At 39.4% G+C, this 21957-nt stretch overlaps 1 protein-coding gene across 3 annotated transcripts in view; it reads right to left on the bottom strand.

The window, feature by feature from the left end:
* AGAP1 (ArfGAP with GTPase domain, ankyrin repeat and PH domain 1) overlaps positions 1-21957 on the bottom strand; it is a 387788-nt gene that overhangs the window by 168151 nt on the left and 197680 nt on the right. For 2 of the 3 annotated variants that reach the window (XM_082314678.1, XM_082314680.1), the window contains exons 8-9: positions 19534-19689; positions 14517-14609 (exon numbers count right to left, since the gene is read on the bottom strand). In XM_082314678.1, the coding sequence (XP_082170804.1) occupies positions 14517-14609; positions 19534-19689 (249 nt within the window). The remainder of the gene's footprint in view (positions 1-14516; positions 14610-19533; positions 19690-21957) is intronic. The other variant, XM_082314679.1, reaches the window with a different exon arrangement.

The raw sequence follows: 21957 nt of genomic DNA, 5'->3' as shown, positions 1-21957 counted from the left end.
CTCTCTCCACACAAAAAGGTCTTCTGTTTTTCATTTGGCCATGAAACAGCCTGTAAAGTTTTGATTCCTAAAATGAGGATACCTGCCTTCTTAAACCGTCCCTATTCTCCTCCGTTCCAATGTATTGCTCACTTTCAGACAGTAGGATTTCTAAACAATTCAACTACTTTCTTTGCTATTTTAATTGATTTTTCTTTCCAATACCTCCTGCACTCAAAGATTTCTTAATTTTTCCCCCTGAAATATTCACATGAGAAGAGAACATCAGATGTTAATCTAGCTACTTGATTTGTAGCAGTTCTCCAGTTCTCTACCCAACCATTTAAATACTGTCATTCATAATAGGGTGATATACTGTACTATAAACCCTTTTGCAAATGGTACGTCTTGGTATTTTTCTTTTGTGACAAAGAATCATATTAGTTATAAAGGGGACAGAAATGTACTCAGTGCTCAGACTTACAGAATCTCACTGTCTGAAGTTCCCCCCTTTTTAAAACAAAGTCCACTCCCCCTTTTTCAAAGAAAATCCAAGTCACTAAGCTTATATTGTTTCCTTAGAAAGAACATTATACAGTCTGATAGCCCCCAAACTCCAGACGCTTTCTCTTAATATTAAGCCTGAAATCACCTCCTCCTTATCACCCCATACCTATGCACATGCGTCTCAGAGCACAGCAACACTTCTTTTTCCTGGCAAACACACTGTAGATTCCTGTGTATAATTACAACTGCTCTGTTGTGTCTTTAACTGTTGTGTCTTTAACTGTTGTGTCTTTAACTGCTCTGTGTGTCTTTAACGAGCTTGTGTGCATCTTGCAGCGTATGACTCTCAAATGGCCCACGCGTCATTCCCAACGGTCGAGTTGTACCTCCTTTACACCATGATCCAATGGCTTTTTATCCTCAAAGCATATCCACCATTTGCATTCACTTCTCAAACAGAAACCCAAGTCAGGCTCGCAGGCACTTGTCACCTCCAGGTCTAGCTCAGCGAGAGTACAAGAGAGAAACCAGCCACAGGTTTTGGAAGGAAAGCTGCCCAATTTCCCCATGCAGCGGCCTACCGCAAACACGGCTGCAATGGCGAGTGCCTGTTCTAAACATGTGCACAGCGCCCTGTTGCTGGGGGTCGTTGGAGAAGTGTCTTGGTAAGGTATCATAAGCGTACAAAGGCAGAATACCTTCCAGACTTGGGTTAAACCAGCAAAAGTTTGGGCAGCTGGGTTTTAAATCAGGTTAGCCTGAGTTCACCTCCCATTCTAGTACATTCTATTTTAAACAAGGATGAAAATACACTTTCTAAAGCAGACACATAGCACTGGTAAGAGACAGCACCCAGTGCTTCGTCAAGAATTTGCTATCAATAGCGAACAGGGAGGAACAAGGAGAAGTCTGGCATGTGCAAGTAGTTCTGCCCAGGGAAGTGGTTGAGTCCCCATCCCTGGAGGTATTTAAAAGACGGGTAGATGTGGTGCTTAGGGACATGGTTTAGTGGTGGACTCGGCAGTGCCAGGTTAACAGTTGGACTCGATGATCTTAAAGGTCTTTTCGAACCTAAATGATTCTATGATTCTAGTTAGGACAGACCAGCATGATTTGGCTTCTCTTAAGTGACTTGCGTCTTTACAAGTCAAATCTCATTTCACTTAATCACCAACTCCAGTCCTTGTCCCCTTTCTGATGTGCCTCTCTCTACTGGTGTTTCAGCTTTATCGTAGCGATGACTAACGTGATTGCTACGTGTTTGCTTGCGCTTCCAACACTATCATTAATGGCACTGCTGAATGGCACCAGCCCTACAGCTGAACAAAGCTCAGTTTTCCTTCCAGCCAGCTCAGACCATGGTCTGGCTTTAGCTTTTTTTTACGATCTTGCAGACCATTTTCAATCCACATCACAGTTTTCAGCCAAACACATTTGGATAAACTCTCAATTAAGATGTAGCAAGGCAGTGTCAAAATACTTTACTAAAATCCAAATATTTTACATCTGTTATGTTTGCTTCATGCACGTATTTTGAAATTCTATCAAAAAAGCAATCTAGTTTTTCTGGCAAGTTTTAGTCTATATAAACCACTCTGTGTATTCCTCATGGTTGTATTAAGCCGCTCAGGGAAACTAAATCCTGCAGCTGTGTGTTTGCATTACTTTAGTCTTCTCCCTAATACTAGTTACAAGGCTCATTTCAAGCTTTACAGCTCCAGGACAACTGTAAGTGAAATATATCCATGTCATATGATCATATCACTCATCTCCAATTTATTGTAATGTGAAAGATCCTTTATAATAAATACAACATTGAGTTATATGATTTTTCTCCTTGTTCTAACTCATGAAAAATAAACTAAGATTTAATTTTATTTTTTAAGAATTGCACTACTGAATTATTCCCTTTAAATTCAAAATATTTAAGTGCCAACATCTGGCCTGTCTGCTGAAATTGCTCTAAAGATGTGTTGATAATTACTGCAGTCAGAAGGTTTCTGAAGAATAACAGTAGGATTAGAGAAAACAGTATTTTAACAAAAGTGCAAGGACTTCCATAGTGGGTATTTCGAAGATCGATAACAAAGCAGTTATCCTCATCAGAGTACTTACATTTCAAAGGCCCCCTGTTCCCCCTAAGAGCAATATTCCTTCTTCATGCCATTTACTATTTTTAATTTGCCATTGCTCCTTATACTCTGGGTAAATGCTTGCTCACAAGTGTCAAATACTAACAGTGCTGATGCTTTTTTTTTTTTTTATAAAAACAAAAACAAGAAAAAAGGGTTTGGACCTATACCTCCGATTTGGATTCACATGCAATTACCACACAACTGAAAGGTAGGAAAAGAATTATGAAAATACTTAGAATGCCCAAAGTTTGCCTTGTTCAAAAAATTAGGCTAAAGGGCTTTAAATGCATGCTGTTCAGTTTACTCTTTTGATTGCTTTACCACTATGTAAATCAATTTGTTAATGTTCCTTACAAAATGCATGAGCCAGTTATACTGACAAACACACAAAGCTCATTCGTAATTAGCAGTTAATTAGTAAGAAGGAACAGATGCTGTTCGAGTTTCAGCAGGCGAACAGGTTCTGTAAACAATGCTTATAAATCTAAATGAATTTATTAACCACAATGCAACTGTCAACATTTTGCTGGCAACCATACAAATATGGTGGAATCCCCAAAACATCTTTACAACATATTAATAATCATTGTGTCAACTGAAGTCTATCAGGCAGTCTGACTTGCTAACTGTCATAAGCCTTCTACTTAATCTTGCTATGTCACTTCTACGGCCTAATTCCTCATGCCCTCAGAGTAAGAGCTCCAGTCACCAAAGTTAGCCCAGATGCACACGGACTCACCTCCAACACACAGTGGCCCCTCGAAACAAAGGCATTTTTGCAAGAGGAATGTTTGTTTTGCACTGGTACCTTCAACAAGCTTCCTTGAACGGAAAACCAACGAGCAGTACACACAGCTCTGACAGCACATCCTGGGCCTGAAGAGTTTGCAGTCATTTTCTTTACAATCATTATTGCTTGATGAGAGATCGCCACTATGAAGGCATCTCCAGATCTCATCCACTAAAAATAACTAAAGGTCAATTATTTCCACTCTCCATTCATAAAATCATGCACTCAATAAGCCACCGAGTAATGCCGCAGGTTTTTTTTTTTTTTCTCCACTATCTAGGTAGATGTAGATGGCTCAAATAAAAAGAATGCCTCTTGTAAGCATTTTCTAGATGCAACTATTAAAGCAGTATCTAGACACAACTACCTTGAGTCAAAGGCTTTTGGCCAGGGCCCAGTTTTTAGCCTAAGGGCAACAGTGAAGATACCTTAGTGACCTCATTGCTGTCAATCTCTGCATGTCACATTGAGATGCCACCTTGATATATTACACCATTTCAGCACTGGAAAATTCTAATAAATTTTTTAAAGTCGTATTATGGCTTTCTTTATTGATGTTCTCTTTTATACCTACATTGCTTTCGATCATTCCCTCCTCCTCTCCCCCAAAGTATTCTGACACCTCTTCACCATGTTCTGTACTCACTTTCAACATGCTCTCCAGGATTTGCAATGCACCGGCACACAGAACAGGATGAAAACACCCCAAGTGTATTAAATTCTCCAAAGCTTCACAGGAGAGGCTGCTTGGCTTGCTTTCTGCAGGCTCCAGTCCTACTGTACACTGTTACAGGGACCGAAAGCATGGAGGCTGGGGGAACCCATTCTCTGCTGGCATCAAGCGCTGGGCAAAAGATGAGGATTTTCATGGTAGAGCCTCAGAAAAAACAAATACTCTCTCTCTTCCCTTATGAACATAGCAGTGGAAAACAGATACTTGACTGGTTTATCCTAAAGAGCAGCATCTGCTCCTTTTATACAAACATAGTCAGGTGGATTTTTTTTCCTTTTTTTTTTTTTTTTTGACATTAATTTTTTATACAAGAGAAGCTCCTACCCTTCTATTTCTGAAGAGGCTGATAGGTCTACTGGTACTCTCATCCTTCCCATTTCCATTCTCTTTCCACAGTCTCTCAAAGGATGCTTAACCTGATCAACACTCTATTCCAAACAAAAGTTGGAGTGTCTCCTTTTGAATCTTAATGATGTGCAAGAGCTATAATAATACCTGATGTGTCAGCTAGGAAATCATTAGCTACTAGTCAAACCTAGAAGTTTTTCCTTATCTCTTTTAAGAAACAAGTAAGAACATCACATTTGGATAGGAATGAAAAAAGAAAGGGGGGGGGGGGGGGGGGCGGGACACGAAGTTGAACACCTCTTACTGGCAATCATAAGCAGTCTATGAGCTCTTACGGCATTAACAAGGATATCAAAACATTAAGCAAACAAAAAGTTTTCATACTTTTTCCTGAAGTTGTTTAATACTATTACCTTCCATCATTGCCCTAAAAGGCAGTGTTGTCCTTTTGCTCACTTTGGAGGCGGCATCATATAGACAAATGGAAAATTAATTTTGAAATAGCGTGTCCCCTGCCAAAATCGACACTAATAAACATTTAAATACATTTCTTTATTAAGTAAAATTCAGTAAAAAATAGAATACTATATTTACTATCATATGCATTGTACGACAAAGGCAAATTTTTGATCTGGGAAGAGTTATGAAGCAAGCCACCCTGAAATGAAACTGGTTAATTAATTTATAAACCACCAGCTTGTTTCCATTATAAGGACCAGAGGCTCCCATTAACTTCAGGTCATGGTCAGAGGCAGTTTAAAAAATGATACAAAGCTAATTTCTCTGAAAAATTTATTAATAATATCTCATTTATAGGTCTTTAGATGTTTGAAAGCAATATGCACATCAATGCAGACTTCAATTTTAGGAAAACAGCATTACTGTAAGGCCTCTAACAACTCTTGTACATCACCTCAACAGCCTACGAAGCATTACTTGGAAATGGATAAAATGACGGCTTTACACCTGTGGAGCAGCTGTAGGGTGCTCACCTTGGCCTTAGCACGCTTGGGACTATTACTCTACAACTTTTGCAGGCAGTTAGAGATAAAATAAGGGCAATTTATAGGATGGGAGACAGAAAACTCATGTTTTAGGGACTCTCAAATACCAGGAGACCAATTAACAGAAACATGGTAGAAATTCAATCCTTATAAGCCAAAGACCCAAATTCCATCTTTCTCCTGCAGCCCTCAGACATCTCAGGAAGGGAAAAGACTAGAATCCAGAAAGCAGGTGGAAGGACATGACTCAGTAGGATAGACTGACTGATAGAAAGGGAATTAAAAAGAATTGTCTCAATCTGAGAGATGCTGAGGTTCTTGCCCAGGCCCGCCTACTTTGGCTAAGGGCCAGAACGGGCCATTCCCTTGGATTGGCAGGTAGAAACCTTAACCTCGGGCAAGGGAGGGTTTAATGCCTGGAGCTCGCAGGGTTGTGCCAGCTGTCCAACAGAGCAGCGCACCAAGCCGAATCACACGGCATCCTCATCTCCTTCCACTGTTTGGCATCAGAGAGGTGCGAATTAAAGCAAGCTTCCTGAAACTGCAAAAAACCTCCATTAAATCCAGGAAGTTTTTAATGCTATTTTAGTCCAAATACTTAGGACTACTGCTTTTCTTGGAATGGTATCTGAAAACCATCAACAGTAAAACACACAAAACCAGCTTTCGCAGTCAAATGAAACGTTATTCCAGGCAGGTACATGTAGCTGTAGCCGTTCCTCTGATGTAAGGGCACATTCGATCTAATTGGAAAAAATATTTCAAGTGCACTGGGAATAGTCACTGTTAACTGAATGCAACAACGAAAAAGGAAAAAAGAGCATGCAGACCCGAGGGAATTACCAAATCAATTAACAACTAATTCAGGAACTAATTTCTGTATTGCCTCTTAGCACAAAACTGTATCTTTAATTTCTCCTGCAATAAGCATCACCATGATAGTCCTAACACACTCTGACGCTTTAAATGAGTTTACAAGTATCTCTTTTTGATTGGCTATATAACATTATTTCTTCACAGTTCAATGCAACCATAGCCAAGTGCTCTGAAATATTTAATTATACTGGTAGCTACCAGTTAACAATTTACAGAACCACAGTGAGTACAAAACATTTTATAACTAGTAATCAGCTAATTAAAAACACAGCAAAATGTGTATGTTCTGATTATAAACAATTGCAGAGGAATTACACAGAAGATTTCAGCACTAAGAGTATTTGGCTAAAAACCATACCCTCATGTTTGTACAAGCAGATCTGGATACTGATTACTGTGATTAGACAGAAGTGTGACAGAGGAAATTACACCTCACGCTAGATATAAATAAATAAAACTATGTCATCTGCCAGTTCCTTGTAAATCACATAATTTCTGAGTTTTGGAAAGTCACCCTCTGGAGACACCAATACAGGCTTGCAACAACTATGTAGAAGCTTACGTGAGCATCAATAAATAAAAACCAAAGCAGCAGTAGTTTTGGTGAACGCTTTGGCGTAGAAGATGGAGCAGAAGAAGCATCACAGTGGTTTGGGTCTCTGTCAGTGAAACAAGGGTTTCGGTGCAGGAGCTCTGCAGGTAGCACCTGTGCAGAAAGGCGCATTACATAAGACATGTATAACGAAGGCAAGTACGTCCTGGAGTTGTGTGCATCCTTCATACATTTGCTGCCATCCTTCTTTTGAAATGCTTTTGGTCATTATGTGCATTAGCCATTTTTAGTTCAAAACGTAACCTGATTTTGAATGCAGACAGAAGAGAGAAGCCATAGGATAAGCCCTAGCACTCAGCAATGGGTCACAGAGCCTGCTAACACACTAGTTGTAGCATCGTGTGTCTGTCCTGCTCTTCCTATACCCTTTTTTTTTTTCACCCTGTCAAGTCAGATGAATTAAGCAAGAATAGATGCTAAGATGGTACCTTATTTGTTCTCTCTTTTGGTAGAGTCAAAAGAAACATTTACATTCAGGAAACCTGGTGCAAAAAGCATTTATTGTTTATGATGATGGCAGGTCTCGGGTCTGACACTTGCCTGAAGCATTACAGTGCTCTTCTGCTAGTGAGGAGGACTAAGGACATCAGTTAGACTGACTAGACATGGCAGACGATCTCTTTTCAAAACCTATTTCCAAGACACTGCCATACTTGCTGAAATGCTCTAACAGCTGTACAGACAGCCCTGGGTATTTTAGGGCAAAACAGATTTCAGGTATGATGTTCTTTCTGGTTCAAAGGGAAGAAGGATCAAGATAACATAGCGTTGTGTGTTATTCCACACAAGAATGGTGTAACTGGTACTGTACACATAAACATCCCAGATAGAGCTAAAAAATAACAAAGGAAAAGGAGGTTAGGAAGAAGAAAAGCACTAGTAAGGAGAGGCAGGACTGACCTGCACCTGTAGGGAACGGAAGAGAAGGAGGTGGCTGAGCAGCACAGAGCAGTAGGCAAACAGGAGGTCAGAAAGATAACATGGGGCAAAGTCCATTAAAATTCAAACTAAGCTTTAAAAACCTCTTTTTTGAAGTTGAGCAATGCAGACTGATAGGGAACAAATGTGTTACAGTCCCACCTATTGGGGCTAAAAATTTACATAAAGACAACTCTGGAAATTTAGTGATCAGAAATAAGGGAAGAAATGCAAATGGACAGCCTAAGCTTGGACATGCTGAAGGATGGAAGGAAAATGGTTGGTATCAGAAGATCCTGCCTCACCTTGCAGCTCGCCTCCTTGCCCTCCGCAGCACAGCCAGCCACTGCAAAGCATTCGTTTGGTCAGGCTGGAAGAGGCACGCTGCTTGAACTTACTAGCAAAGCTTCTGCCCAGACACATATCGAGAGCGACTGCTAAGACTAAGTCTAATAAAAACAAAGTTTGAGATAAACCACATTGAAATCCTCTTCTTTCTGTTTTCACGTGCTTTCTAAAGTCCTCAGGCCAAGGGCTGCTGTGCAGGTGCTTAGAGTGCCCAGGTGAGACTAGGTTGGAAAAAAAAATCATTGAGAAATAAAGCAATTCCCAGTTTCCCAGGGATTCTTTCCACAGAGCAGCACACAGACAATGTATTAAAAGAGTTCACTAGCAAATAACCTTAATTAAATAAAAATCCCATATTTTGGCTTTTTTAAGTATATCTTAAAAATAGGACAGATTTTTCCCTGAATAGGAATGTTTTTGACAAATTGCTTCAGTTATATTCTTCTAAGGCTAGAGCACTTGGGAAAGGATTGAAAATTGACAACACAATGGCCAGGCTTGAAACAAAAAAGTTAAAAAGAAATTCTTGGGAATGCACAAGTTGATTTAAAAGTTACTTAAAAAAATTGCCGATAAGGGATCATAAGTCGCAACGCAATTTCTCAAATATTTCAGAAGCTATTTAACCAAAGTGACTTTTTTTTTTCATGTGAAGTTTGACATTTACTGAAAGCATTTTCAAATAGTTATCTTTGCCAAGTTTAATGTCATTTTTTATAAAATTCAGATGTACGCTGTGAAGTTCCAGTTTTGTTTACGCCCATCTTAACGAAAAACTGCAACTTGTGCATCCAGGAACCAAACTCTTTTTCCCAAAAAGCAAATCAGTGATGCCACCCCCGTTTCCTGATGAAGCCCCTATCTCAGCCCTGACCTAAAAAATATTTGCCATATTTAGTTCAGAGTTTAAAAAAAAAAAAAAAAAAAAGGGACAAAATACCTAATTTCATTAAGATTACTTTAATGTACTTAAATGTGCCAAGCTGGTAGGCAAAGAAGGTCATTTGAAATATCACCTAAAAGTAAAGCCTGAATAAGATATTCGACTTTCTCCATTAATACAGCCATTTGCAAACTGAGAGAAGCGAATGGATTCTGAAGTTCACCTTTGCAAGTCATGGATGGCAAATTTTTCACTATGTCATCAGCGTAACATTAACCATTAGAACACTTATTTTTAAGCCAGACCAAGTTTGCTCTTCCTAAACGATGCAGGAATTTGGGGGCACAAGAAGTGCAGCACCTCCCAGGGTAAGCCAAGGGCTGAGGCAACCTGTCAAAATCTATTTTGACCAGTTTTTGGCAAAAGAACAGTCAAGGTTACATAGTTGGACCATATAATAATATGAGCATCTGTGATTAAGTGCAAATGGCAAATAGAAGAAGGTCTGAAAGCACAAAGTCAAGGCCAGCTCTTACGTATTTATTTACACTCTAATCTGGGGGGGATGGGGGGGGGAAGAAAGAGCACACAGCTGCCATCCCAAAAACAGACCTCCCATCTGCCACCCACGATTTGCATGTCACCTTCTCCAGGCTCATTTGTACTTCATTAACTGCCATTGACTTAACAAGATTTATGCAAATGACACCATAGGAGCTCGCTAACTCCCACTGCAATCAAGTGATTATGTATGTACAATTCTCCACAGCAATGAAAAATTAATACATGACAAGCCCACTCACCGCTGAGCTGAGCTTCTTGCTTTTATTTTTCTTGTTGTGCTTTTTTTTTTATTTGAATATGCCCTGCTGATAAAGATTTAGCAAGACCACAGAAAACAAAGTAATCTTCCCAAAACTCTACAAACACCCCCCATCTCAGAAAGTATGTCACCCTAAACTGTACAGCCTAATACATTCTTCAAAATATTCACTCAGGCTACCAAGAACAAGTCTTTGTTTTCAGAATAAATGGTTTTGAACAGAGGATACTCCAAACAGCGTAAGACATTCACCCTAAGTTTGCTTTAAGGGTAGTATGAGAAATGCTACAGAAGAGAGCTTAAGTATTTTTAGTTTAACTGCCTCTTTCTCAGAAGTACAGAACTTTCTATGGATTTTAACTTTGGGCTAATACTGTTCCAGATATTTTCTGACTCCATTTGATTAGTAGAAGATATTTAAACAGCTCAGAAGTGAGATTTTTTTTTTTTTTTCCTTTTTGGAAAATTATGGCATTCACAGTTCTCAAAGGATGGTAAGAGCACAGGATTTAAGGCATGCTGATACTGCTGTGCATGCAGAAGGTGTTTGTACCTCCCCGGGGAAACTGGCCTTCCCAAAATTTCACTCACCTTAGAGTATTTTGGCAGAAGTTAGCAGCCACGTTTTAAAAAACAAACCTGGTTTTCATTGCCTACGTTTTGGGTTTCTGCTGGGAGCAAGAAGGTTCGTCAGAACAGTTTTATATGGCTTAGACCAATAAAACCATATATAGCACTGCAGTGAAAAGTGATTTTTAACATTTAGAAAGGACAGAAAGAATAAGAACATTAACCCCTTTCGACCAGATTGCTTTAAGTTAAAGAAAAAGCCCTGAAGGAGCGAGGTGCTTCCTTGGAAGGAAACGTGCCATTTACAACCTTGCCTATTTCCCCCAAAGCCTCAGGAATTCAGGGACGGAGAACAGAAATTCAGGAGCAGGTTGCAACTCTTGGCTTCTTTCGACCAAAAACCACACCAAACTCTAGCAGCCGTGCAGGCTGGTATCTGGGTCCCAGAAAGGCTGTAATACAGAATTATAAGCAACTCTTTATGCCATCATAGCTCACTCACTTCACAAGATGTGTAAGTGCATTTAGAGGGAAACCAGGAGAGAAATTAAATGCCCCTACAAAAACCCCACTCCTCTACCAGTTTAAACTGTCTCCAAATATACAAAAGCATCACTTTGATGACAGACATCAACCGTAGTTATGTTGGTTCAACAGCTGCAATACAGACCTGATCTATGAAAAAAAATGTAGTTGAGATCAATGACAAACTCCACATCATCACATTTTCTACACTTCCTCGAGAGCTGACTTTTCACACATTGATTCTGTGCTCTCCCCACCACACACAAACATACTTGACTAATATCAGCTCTTCCTCCCACCTTTCATGTGCGCCTCGGGGCAAAGATTTCATTTTTTACTCAAAACCAGAACATTCCGATCTCCAATGAACTTGTTTTTGTTTTGTGGCGTTTTCTTTTGTTCTTATTTTGGGGTTGTTTTGGCTTGGTTTTAAGTTAGGAAATAGTATTTCTGATTTTTTGGAGACCCTGGGTAGATAAGAACAACCCGCAGGCACCATAAAATACACTGGATAACCAAGCCATTGATTTCAACATCTGAATAGTAAGACTTTTTTTTTTTTTTTTTTTTTTTAACCTTTTTTTCAAGTAGCAGTGAACTGAGAGCACAAAATCCACTGTGTTTGAGTTTCAACCATAATTTACTTTTTTTTTAATTGGTAAATCTGTAAATAAGCTCAACCAACAGAACCGAAGCACTGATCTGCAAGTATGAGCTTGGACTTCTGCCTTGCACCAGAAGCACAGCCTTGCCAGCAGCCCTTTTAAATATTGCTGCCGTGCACGTAAGAACATACAGAGAATAAAACAAAATACTGACAACAGATATGAAAAAGGCCTGGTTACTGCATGTTTTTGAAGATGTCCCAAAGACATAGTAGAAGACCATGCGCATGAAGCTGGCAAAGGCATTTTGCTCAACAGCAGCTTAAAGAAGTCAGAGAACATTTAATATAACTGGAGGTTACTCTGGATTCTAGCGCGGGGTAGTGCAGCAATGTGACTTTGGGCTAACAGGAGGACAAACACTGGAAAACATGGTGACAAAAAGATTAAAAAGAAAAGTCTTTTAATGATATAAGATGGTTCTCCGACAGCAAAATTGTGAATACTATAATCTGCATTCAACTTCCTGAAAACAGATTTTTCTGTCTCTACCCTGACCGTTTGTCACAGAAACATAGCGTGACAGAAGGGGCTTCTCACTGTAAGAAGCACAGTAGCATGACATACTAAAGCTTTTAGGCCAAGAAGTTTCTTTTCACATCCCTCTGTCTTATTCACAGTTAATGCATAAAAAGAAGACACCATCTTTTCTAGCAGGAATTTCTGCTGCCTCAGGGAAGCATCCACCTGTCTGGCACCTGTAGAGTCCACCAAGAACACAGGCATATCAGCAATTTAGCTTGGTGCCGCCTCTACTGATAGGAGCTCTCCATCTAAAGTAGAAAACCAATGAAGTCCAAAATCCACTCTCTTGACACGTAAGTATGATGTGAAATACCACTGACAGCAGCCATCCTACAACACCGCATGCCGTTCAGCCTCCCTTCTAGCACCCTTCCAAAACCCTGATGAATAGGATGTAACCGCTGACTACAGACCTGCTCAAATATTTGCTGAGAATTGCTTGTATGTGACAAAATGAAATTACCATAATTGGGATTAATAACGAAAGTATGCATTCCCAAAAGATTGGCCATACTCAGTATACAAGTAGGGGTTGCAGGGAGAATTTTTCAATACAGAAATTCAAGAGATTGTAGGGGATATTTCATTATAACATGGTATAGTGCAATCACACTTAAAATGCTTATCTTACAATACTCTCCCTACAAGTGCATTTTCAATCAAATTAATTTCATACAACAGCATTTTAGAGAAGAACAGTATATATGCCTTGAATAAATATTGAAAAGTGTATTCCTAGTTTTACATTCTCAGCTGCATTTGCAGACACTTTTGTTTAATTAGCATTACCCAAAAGAATTCCAGCCGGTCTAACCCCTCTCGTACCATACAAAAGCTGTAGGAAAAAAAAAAAATTGCAGCTTGTTTTAAATGCCTGGAATCTCCTCCCCTGAAGGCAGAGCCAAATACTGAGCTTATCTGGTTTCAAACTGCTCTTCTGAATTGCAGTGTGTTTGATTAAAATTTGTCTACTAGACATTCAGAGATACGACAGCACTTTTGCTGCCTGATGGTCCCAAAAGGTCTTTTTAACTGCCTTTAAGAAAGAAAATCACTGCAAATAGCTAAGGGTACAAAATCATCTCCCCCTTACTTCCAAAAAGGAAAAAAAAACAAAAAACAAAAAACAAACACAAAACAACCAAAAGAACCCCACCAAACCCACAAACCCCCCAGAGCACATAAACCCACCCCCAAATAGGAGACCCAGGGCTACCTGACAAGATGAAGCGTGGACTGAGGAAAGATTAGGAGAGGGATGTGACCCTCTGGAGGGCAGGAAAGCCACCAAAAGAAACTGGAAACAACCTTGTGGGAAGAAAATAAACTCCCTTCCCTTGGCACTTTTGCTATCTCCAGCACAGTAACTCACACGAAAGTAAATACTTGCAAATGCTATCACAGAAACTATTTGTAAAGCATCCCATACAAACGCTTAGCGCGGTGTTCTTAACCACACGAATTCAGTGTAATTTAATTTGAGAAAGTAAATGATCTCATTCACCCAAATACCTCGCATTAGATGCCGGTATTGCTTTTGCCTTTCAAAGGAGTGTTCACAGCTACAATTTAGCATTGAGTTTCTGGGCTAATGAAAGTGCATCTAGGCTAGTAAAACAGACCAAAACAAATCCTTGAATTCAAGTCCTGTTGTGTAATGAGGAAGTTTAATTAAGGCCACACATTACAGCTGTAAACGTTCTCTTATATAATAAGGTCTAAATGAAACTGAACCTAATCAAAGTTACAATTCCTTCATTAGCAAATTACAAACAAGAGCGCACAGCTGACACACCGGCTATGATTATCACAACTAATTGCCTCGTTGTTACAAACCAGCCTGAAACTGTGTTCAGATGTCCGTCTGCAGTAGCAAATTAGGGCCACATCAGGCTATTTCTGCGATCACAAGGGGCTCTTGTAGAGCGATCTGATTTACCCCGCCGACTGGCAGCACACGGCCCAATCAAAGCCCCCTCTACAAAGGCAGCTTTGAAGCCAGCACAGCCTAGAAACCCGCTCCATATGCAGGCCGGCAGACTGCACTTCATTAGGCCTGTTGTCACATTTTCCCTCTTCTTATTCTAATGATCCTATTTTAATACACATAGGAACCTCTCCTAATTGATGTCAAGTGAGTGACTTCCACATTCATCACCAGAGCACATCAAACGCGTCTTGGCGCACGGGCCCGCCATCAGAGTGCTTAAGACCCGAGGTGTGTCTCCAACTACGGAAAGCAAAAAAAAAAAAAAAAAATTATTTCGGCATTACCTGTTTAATTGGGATTGCGCGACCGCTTCCAATGCTATCTGTTCTGCTCTCCAGGACCTTCTTCTCTTTGTCTGGGTCACTCCCTTTCCGAGACTGCAGAGCAAAAAGAAAGTTTGCGCTCCATTAAATGTAGCGGTTCACACAGAGGATGCTTTTTTTTTCCTTTTTTAAAGCAATTAAAAAAAAGTATTTTGACACATAAATATAGACTCAAAGGGTGCAAGTTAGAGCCTACAAAAGTACACAACTACCCCAAAATCTGAATACTAAAATACCACCTGTAATTTTCAGCCATCCACTTGTTTGAAATGGCATTTGGGTTTAAAGAGTTACAGTTTCACTGCCTGAAGACCCAGCAGATCAGAGGACAAGTTTCTGAAGTCTCCAACAGTAGCTCCAAAGAGGAGTGAAGGTTCCAGCTTCTCATTAAAAAAATCTGATATATACATGCATACATTTAACTTATATCTGTATGGTTTTTATAATTGTTATCAACTACTTAGAAATGTAATTTTATGATGCTGGTTTTGATCATACTGACTTTAACTTTCTATTTTTTTCTACTTTTGGATGGTTATAAAGTTGGAATTACAAGAAAAGGTAGCAATTGATACTGAAAAAAGTTATCTGAACACAATGAAGAAAAATCAGCATGAGTAAAATTTAACCAATGTTTAAACCTTGAATTGCCTGATCTTGGCTTTCTGTAACGTTAGAAATGCCCTAGGAGTAAGCTCACAGTGCTCACTTCATGACTTTATAAAGTTATATAGTAATTTTAAGAAGTTATTCAGATTCCAGTCCATTATTATGAAAGAACGCATGAACATAATGATTGTGACAGATTTATTTTATTACAAAAAGAAGACCCGAGAGTCATCCTCCTTAATAACTGAACTGACAAGTGACAACTTCACTCCATTACTTTTCAATAGGAACATTACTCACACAATATCGAAAATGGGAAAACATTTTCATGTGCTTTTTCAAATCAGAGATGATATATGAAACGAATACATTTGCGATGTCCAGTACCACAATGGGAAGTTAATGAAAACCAGAGCGACACAAGATCCCACTTTTCATTTTCAGCAGAAAGAGGTGTTTGAAAGACACTGAAATTAGGAGAACGATTAGGATCGCGGATAGCTAATACCCATTTTCCATATTATACGAAGGGGTGGAAGGAAGAAAAAAAATCCCCAAAGCAGTTGCCTTCGGGGGTGAGAAGAGGGAAGGGGAGGGAGAAAACCCAGGGAGGAGGACTTCAAGTAACACCATTCTAAGCAACACATTTACCCAGCAGGGATCCCGTGCTGCTTTCCCCGCTCCGCCGGGAGCGGGCTCCTGTCACTAGTTACTATGGTTCGGGGCAATGGAATGACGTGCTGGGGAATTAAACAAAGAATAAATGAAAGAAAGCAAAACAAGTGGGAGGGATGAAATCCAATGTTCAGGATAACTATTGTTCCTTGTCCTTCAAGACAGATTTCTGAATCTGAAAGTGCCACTTCCCAATAATACAAGGCGAAACAATGCTTCAATGGCGCAAAGCGCCCGTAAGTGACATTTTAAAGAAACTCAGTGAAGGTAGCCAAATCCTTGGGAGGGAAGTTGTCAACTTGAATGTTTCTTTTCTATTTGACTTTTTTAAAGAAAGGATCCTGCCTCTGAAAAGCAAGCTAAATATCTATGCACTAGTTTTTCATTTTTATTTTTAAATCATCACATCTTCCATTCCATAAAAGTAACTGCATCTGGAAATAATACACTGCACGTAGAAAGGAAATATCTATATGCAAAATATTATCAAATGGCAAAAGTAGAGAAACATAGGAATTTCTGTTAGGTAAATTCTATTCTAGCTGCTTGTAATCACAGAATACAGAAAATTTTCAAGTGGAGAATCTTAGCAGGCTCTGCTATTTATAAAGACAAATCGTGCAGTGAAATAGAGATATATTCTGATCTTTTATGCTTTTGTACCTATGACACACACAATGTATCTTACATCCTATAGTGCGAATAAAACAGTCTCTAAACCATACTGGATCAACATTTGCTAGGACTTTTTCTGATGTCACATCTACACATTAAGTCGTTCTATTTAAAACTTTATTCAAGCAAACCAGAAAAAGTCCAAAAAAATTAACACACCTGCAGGAATATAATTTGACTCATTTCCCCTTTGCATTGGAAGTCATACGCAGACTTACGTCAACATAAAATCTCACCCAAGTTAGGTCTGTGAAATAAGATTTAATCCCAGAGGGATACAGCATCTGAGTTAGGGCACAACCAGAATCCACTATCAGCAGTCCCGAGAGCTCCAAAAGTAAGAATACTGATCTGTACTATTAGATACCGAGACAGAGAGTTCATTTTAACTTTTAAAAAAGTCTTGCTTGCAATTCTGCAAAGAAGCAAGAAGTAATATTGAATATGGGAAAGGAGATGCATCTCACTGTACTAGAAGTTCATTCATCCCACATGGGACTGGACATATAGTTAAAATCAGTTCTTTACTGAAATGGACCTCACATACACTTTAAATTCCCACCTGCGCTATATGCTATTATTTAGTTGTCCCTGTTAATACACTGCACAAAACAAAGGACCTTTACCCTTCTGCTAATATTTGATCTATTTTATCACCTAAGTAGAAAGTCAGCTATCGCAACAATAGCTTTACAGCAAATACTAATATTCAAAGTCAAAAAAATCAGATACTGCATTTAATGCACTTAAACATGAACATGCTTAAAATTCTAAACCCTATTCCAATTCAAAAGCTGTAATCGATTTAAGAAAAATCATATCTGTTTTCTACTTAACCCAATTTTCTTCCAACACTAAAAGATCTTCATGTAGGAAACTGAACATATTACCTATGCTAGATAACAAGGGGTAATTTGCAATTAAACAGAAATATATTTGATTCTGCAAGCGATACAGGCATAAGCAAGTAACAGGCTAGGAAAGAAGCACAGCAAGAAACCCAAAGCTAAACAATAAAATATTTTGATTACGCACTCCATTCATAACTAGACAGAAAATACTGGTCTATTTATTTATTCAATCTATTTATTCAATTAAACAATTCCAGGTTATAACTTGGCTGATATGGCATGAAACCTGGGTTACAGCAGGGTCAGCGTTAAATACTTCAGGACGTGGATTACAGGGCAACTCATTACACAACATTCAATATGCCCAGATCTTAAAAGACAGAACTAATTCTGAAAAGTAAAATTATATATTTTTTTTTTTCCATAGGACTTGTTTTCCCCCCAATCTCCCCCCAGGTGTTAGACATTAAGACAACTATCAACATCCTCTCATATTAGTAAATTTGGTTCTCACTATGTTATTAATGATCACAAATGAGAGCTTTAGTCTATTTGTTTATAGCAAATGCAGCTGACTTAACGTTCTTCTCAAACCTTTTCCACAATTGCAGATGGGTATATTTTTCTCTATTCACTTTCTCAAATTTACACTTAACTCCAGTTTAAAACATCCTCAGTTTCCCAGATGTCAACAACATCTATACAGCCCTTACAGCATTTTATGCATCCTTCAGACCAGAAATGGTCGGCGAATGCTTTTCAGGGATGCAGTAGCGTCTCAACTCTATTTCCAGAGGTACTACTCTGCTGGCAGTTTCTGGGCTGACACTGACATCTAGTGGGGTTGGTAACTCCTGAGTACGTCCGAACAGCAGCGAGTATTCCCACCAACAGGAGGAAATCCACACAATTGCTATAAAATATCAGCGTAAAAATTGGACAATTTTTCACATGCCACTCATTTTTGCACATTTTATTGTTTTGCACCTAGACATTTGCACCTAAACAAAAATGCATGATTTTCATTCCTTTGTAGGAGTCTGAAGATCTCATTTTAAATTAAAATACCACCGTTGGGATGGACACATGAAATACCATCCCTGGGACTCTGTGCTGTCAGAGCTCCGAAACAATGACAAAACTTTCTACTCGCTACAGGCCAAGAGGTCAGATTTTGTTTAGAGTACAAGGAAATGGTTCTACCGTTTTTGTATGCAGTTCCCTGGATACGACCAAGGAGCAAGCTAGTTTTGGGAAGTGAACATGACATCACCTTTGGAATAAAAAACCATAAACTCTTTATGATGACAGGGAAGTCGTGTCTTTCTAAAAGCAACTAACGTGTAGCTACAATCACCAAGGGACTTACGTGCAAGCCCACAGGGATTCCTGCTTGCTATAAAGCATGTTAAGTGTCAAAAACCTGCTTACAAAACCACAATTATGCACGCAATACAATCCCAAAGCTTTCAGCAGGACTGCTAAACTAAGGAAATCATCACTCAAGGCTTATCATCTCCCAAACTACTTATGCATAACAAAGACCTATCACATTGGACCAGTCAAGCTTTCTATTTAGTACTTTGTTTTTGCCTCTCAATGAAGCAAAAACCAGATGGTTTGGGAAGAAGTCACTTTAATCTCCATCATCTCTCTTAACCCTGGAAAAGTGAGTTGAGACTGTATAGTAATAAAAGTAGCACGGGGTAGTTGTTTTGCAGCACCGCATGGTATTCCCATGATAAACCCTGAGACCTCTCTACAAACACAGGAGACCTCACATGGGAGCCCTGAGCCAGCAGCATTACTCAGTGTAAGGGCAGGATTGGGGAGCACAGGCCCAGCTTTCTCTTTGATTACTGCCAAACCAGGGAGTCTACACAGGTCTGAGAATTAAAGTCAGACAAAGGCTCCAGAATTCAACTGCGGATTCACTTGTTTCACTGCAATTCCCAACAGCATAACTTCAGTGTATTTAGTTTCTGTTTAAGTCCTCAAACAGAACCGCCCCATGGTAATTCTAAGATGTTTGTGTTTTCAAGCCTACAGATCCATCTCAACACTCCTGTCTGGATTAGACCAGCTCAACTCAACAGGGTTGAAGTTCAGGCCGTCACCACAGAGCACTATGTAAAACACAGCAATAGTCTCTTCCTTGGCTCACTCACCGTGAAGAGGTTGGATCGGCGCTTGGACTGTTTACGGACAGGAGTTGGTGTGTTGGCAGTGGGAGGAACATCAATCCGTAGCTCCTTCTGGCTGGTGCTTGGAGTTGATGGGACAGAGGAGGAATAATCACTTAAACTCCCTCCTCCATTACTGGTCTGCAAGGATTAAAGTTAAACAGTGATACACTGCTTTCAAGACATTACAATCCACAGCTGTATCTTATTTAGTCCTGATATGCAAGAACAGCAGCCTAGGCTCAGGAACACAGCGGGACTGCCCTACTGCCACTTTTCCACACATTTCTATTCCAAGGCCTTAAATATTTTCCCTGCCATTATTTTTTGAAAACTTAGATGGTTCTGTTGATGTGGCAGGCACATTTTCATTCTACACAATATAACCTTAACTGGATATAGACAATTTCATTTGTTTTTCTAGTGTAAGAGTAAGCAAAACATTGAGGAAAGTTTAAATTCTTTTTTTCTACTTCAAAATTGCTAAACCAAATTCTGCCTCAAACCTAAGAAAAAATACCTAGTGCCATAGAACTGCATAGCTGGACTTAATCCTAGCCTGGAGTCCTCAGTTCACTGAGAGCTAATCAAGAAAATGAAAATAATTAAATGTTGTAAAATGGCTCCTACGGTGACAGATTGTTCACAACACATTTGCTGAAGCCATTGGTATGGGGATACAAAACCTTAAAGGAAGACATTCCCTTTTATCCAAAGTAGCCAAAAATATAAAGTTACATCATAGTCTTGTAAGAAATAAAGCAGTCACTCAGCCTATAAAACAATTAATGAGTTGAGGTAACAAGTGATGAATAGCAGGAAAGTGAGGAAAACAGACAGAATGGAAAAGACCAAAAGGTGATTAAGAACAAAGTCTTGATTTTTTTAATTATTATTGTTTTTATTATTACATGTAACATCAATAAGTACCAAAAACATCATTACAAAGGATGTGGAAATAGTCTGGGAAGACAAAAGGAGATATTTTTTTCCTATCAGATACAAGTATACCCTTTGAGGATATACTGTATATGCTGATGGGCGATGGGGGCAGGGCAAAGTTGGAAAATTCTGCATGCTGTTGACAAAAAGCTCACCAGAAGAGCGGCAGTGGGTGAAGGGTCTGGACAAAAACTCACACGTAACTTATGAGGGGGGAATAAAGGTCTGTGATGCACACAAAAGGGTAAAAGAACATCTTTAAAGCAGTCCAGTTTCCTAAAAGAACTGAGGAAAGAAGGTAAGAGGGTATTTGCAGGGTGCCTGAGGAGAAGGATTCTCCCATGACACGTAACATGTGACTGGGTCTCATCTCACTTGCTGTACGTAGGAATTCACCGGGTAAAGCTCAGAAGGAAAAGCAGGCACTCCAAAGTCTACTCTTCAGCGTTGCTCCTACGCTAGTGATGGGTCTCACATGCACACAGAGCTGCCATACGGTGGAGGCACTCCTCTGGGGAGGCACCAGCAGCATGACGGGACTTCTCACCCACTCCTTGGGGGTCAGCATAAGGACCAGGATCTCAAGTTGCAAGCAGAGGTGATCCGTCCAAATGAAACCTCTGAAGGAGAACTGAGAAGGAGACAATCCTTCTTTATATCATCCAGTTGAAGTTTCTTTTAGTGATTTCAAGTCCCCCTGCAATTCTACCAGCCTTTTAATTCTACCAGCCCTTTTTTTTTTTTTTTTTTTTTTTTAAATTCAAGAAGAAGGGCAAAGAGGAAGAGGCATGAGACGAGCAGGTCATATTTGGGTTGAAGGGCCAATAAATGCAGATAGAAATCCTGGAACACCACTTCTAAAAGTCACTGTTTCTCTGTAAATAACATTTTCATCAGCTCATTTCTGTGTGACAGGATAGGACTGACAATACAGCAAGTGGGCTTTTTGATGGAGAAAGTTCTCCTCTTTCCCCTCTTTAAACATATATAAACATAAATATATATACATAAAAGGACATTAAATTTCATTTTCCCTTCATTCTGACTGAATTGGAGAAGCATGGCTATCAGGAAGCCAGAGGTAAGGGTACTGAAAATAAGAGAGGATCGTGAGAGAGTTTTTCTACGTTTTCAAGTGCCCAGAGAAAGTAGAGCAGGATTTAGAGATGGCCCAAGCATATAAAACAAAGAAGATGAAAGAATGACAGCTGAAATGATAATTTTTAGCATCCTAGCAGAGAATGGTAACACCAGAGCAGGATGACCTGGGAAGAAGTGACTTTAATTTACCCCACATTCACTTTCCCTTTCTCTATGGCAACTTGCTGAGACACCAAATAACACACCAAACATACAGGAGGGTGAATAACCTGCCTGAAGACACACTGAACCAGTGGAAGTCAGAGATTACCTCTCTGAAGAAATACAGGAAAGAATCTTGCATGAAGAAAAGTAATGAAAAAACAA

Source organism: Platalea leucorodia (assembly GCF_965183815.1).
Source record: "Platalea leucorodia genome assembly, chromosome: 5".
Classification (NCBI taxonomy): domain Eukaryota; kingdom Metazoa; phylum Chordata; class Aves; order Pelecaniformes; family Threskiornithidae; genus Platalea; species Platalea leucorodia.
The sequence above is the reverse complement of the archived record's forward strand: the minus strand, read 5'-3'. Positions and strand labels throughout refer to the sequence as shown.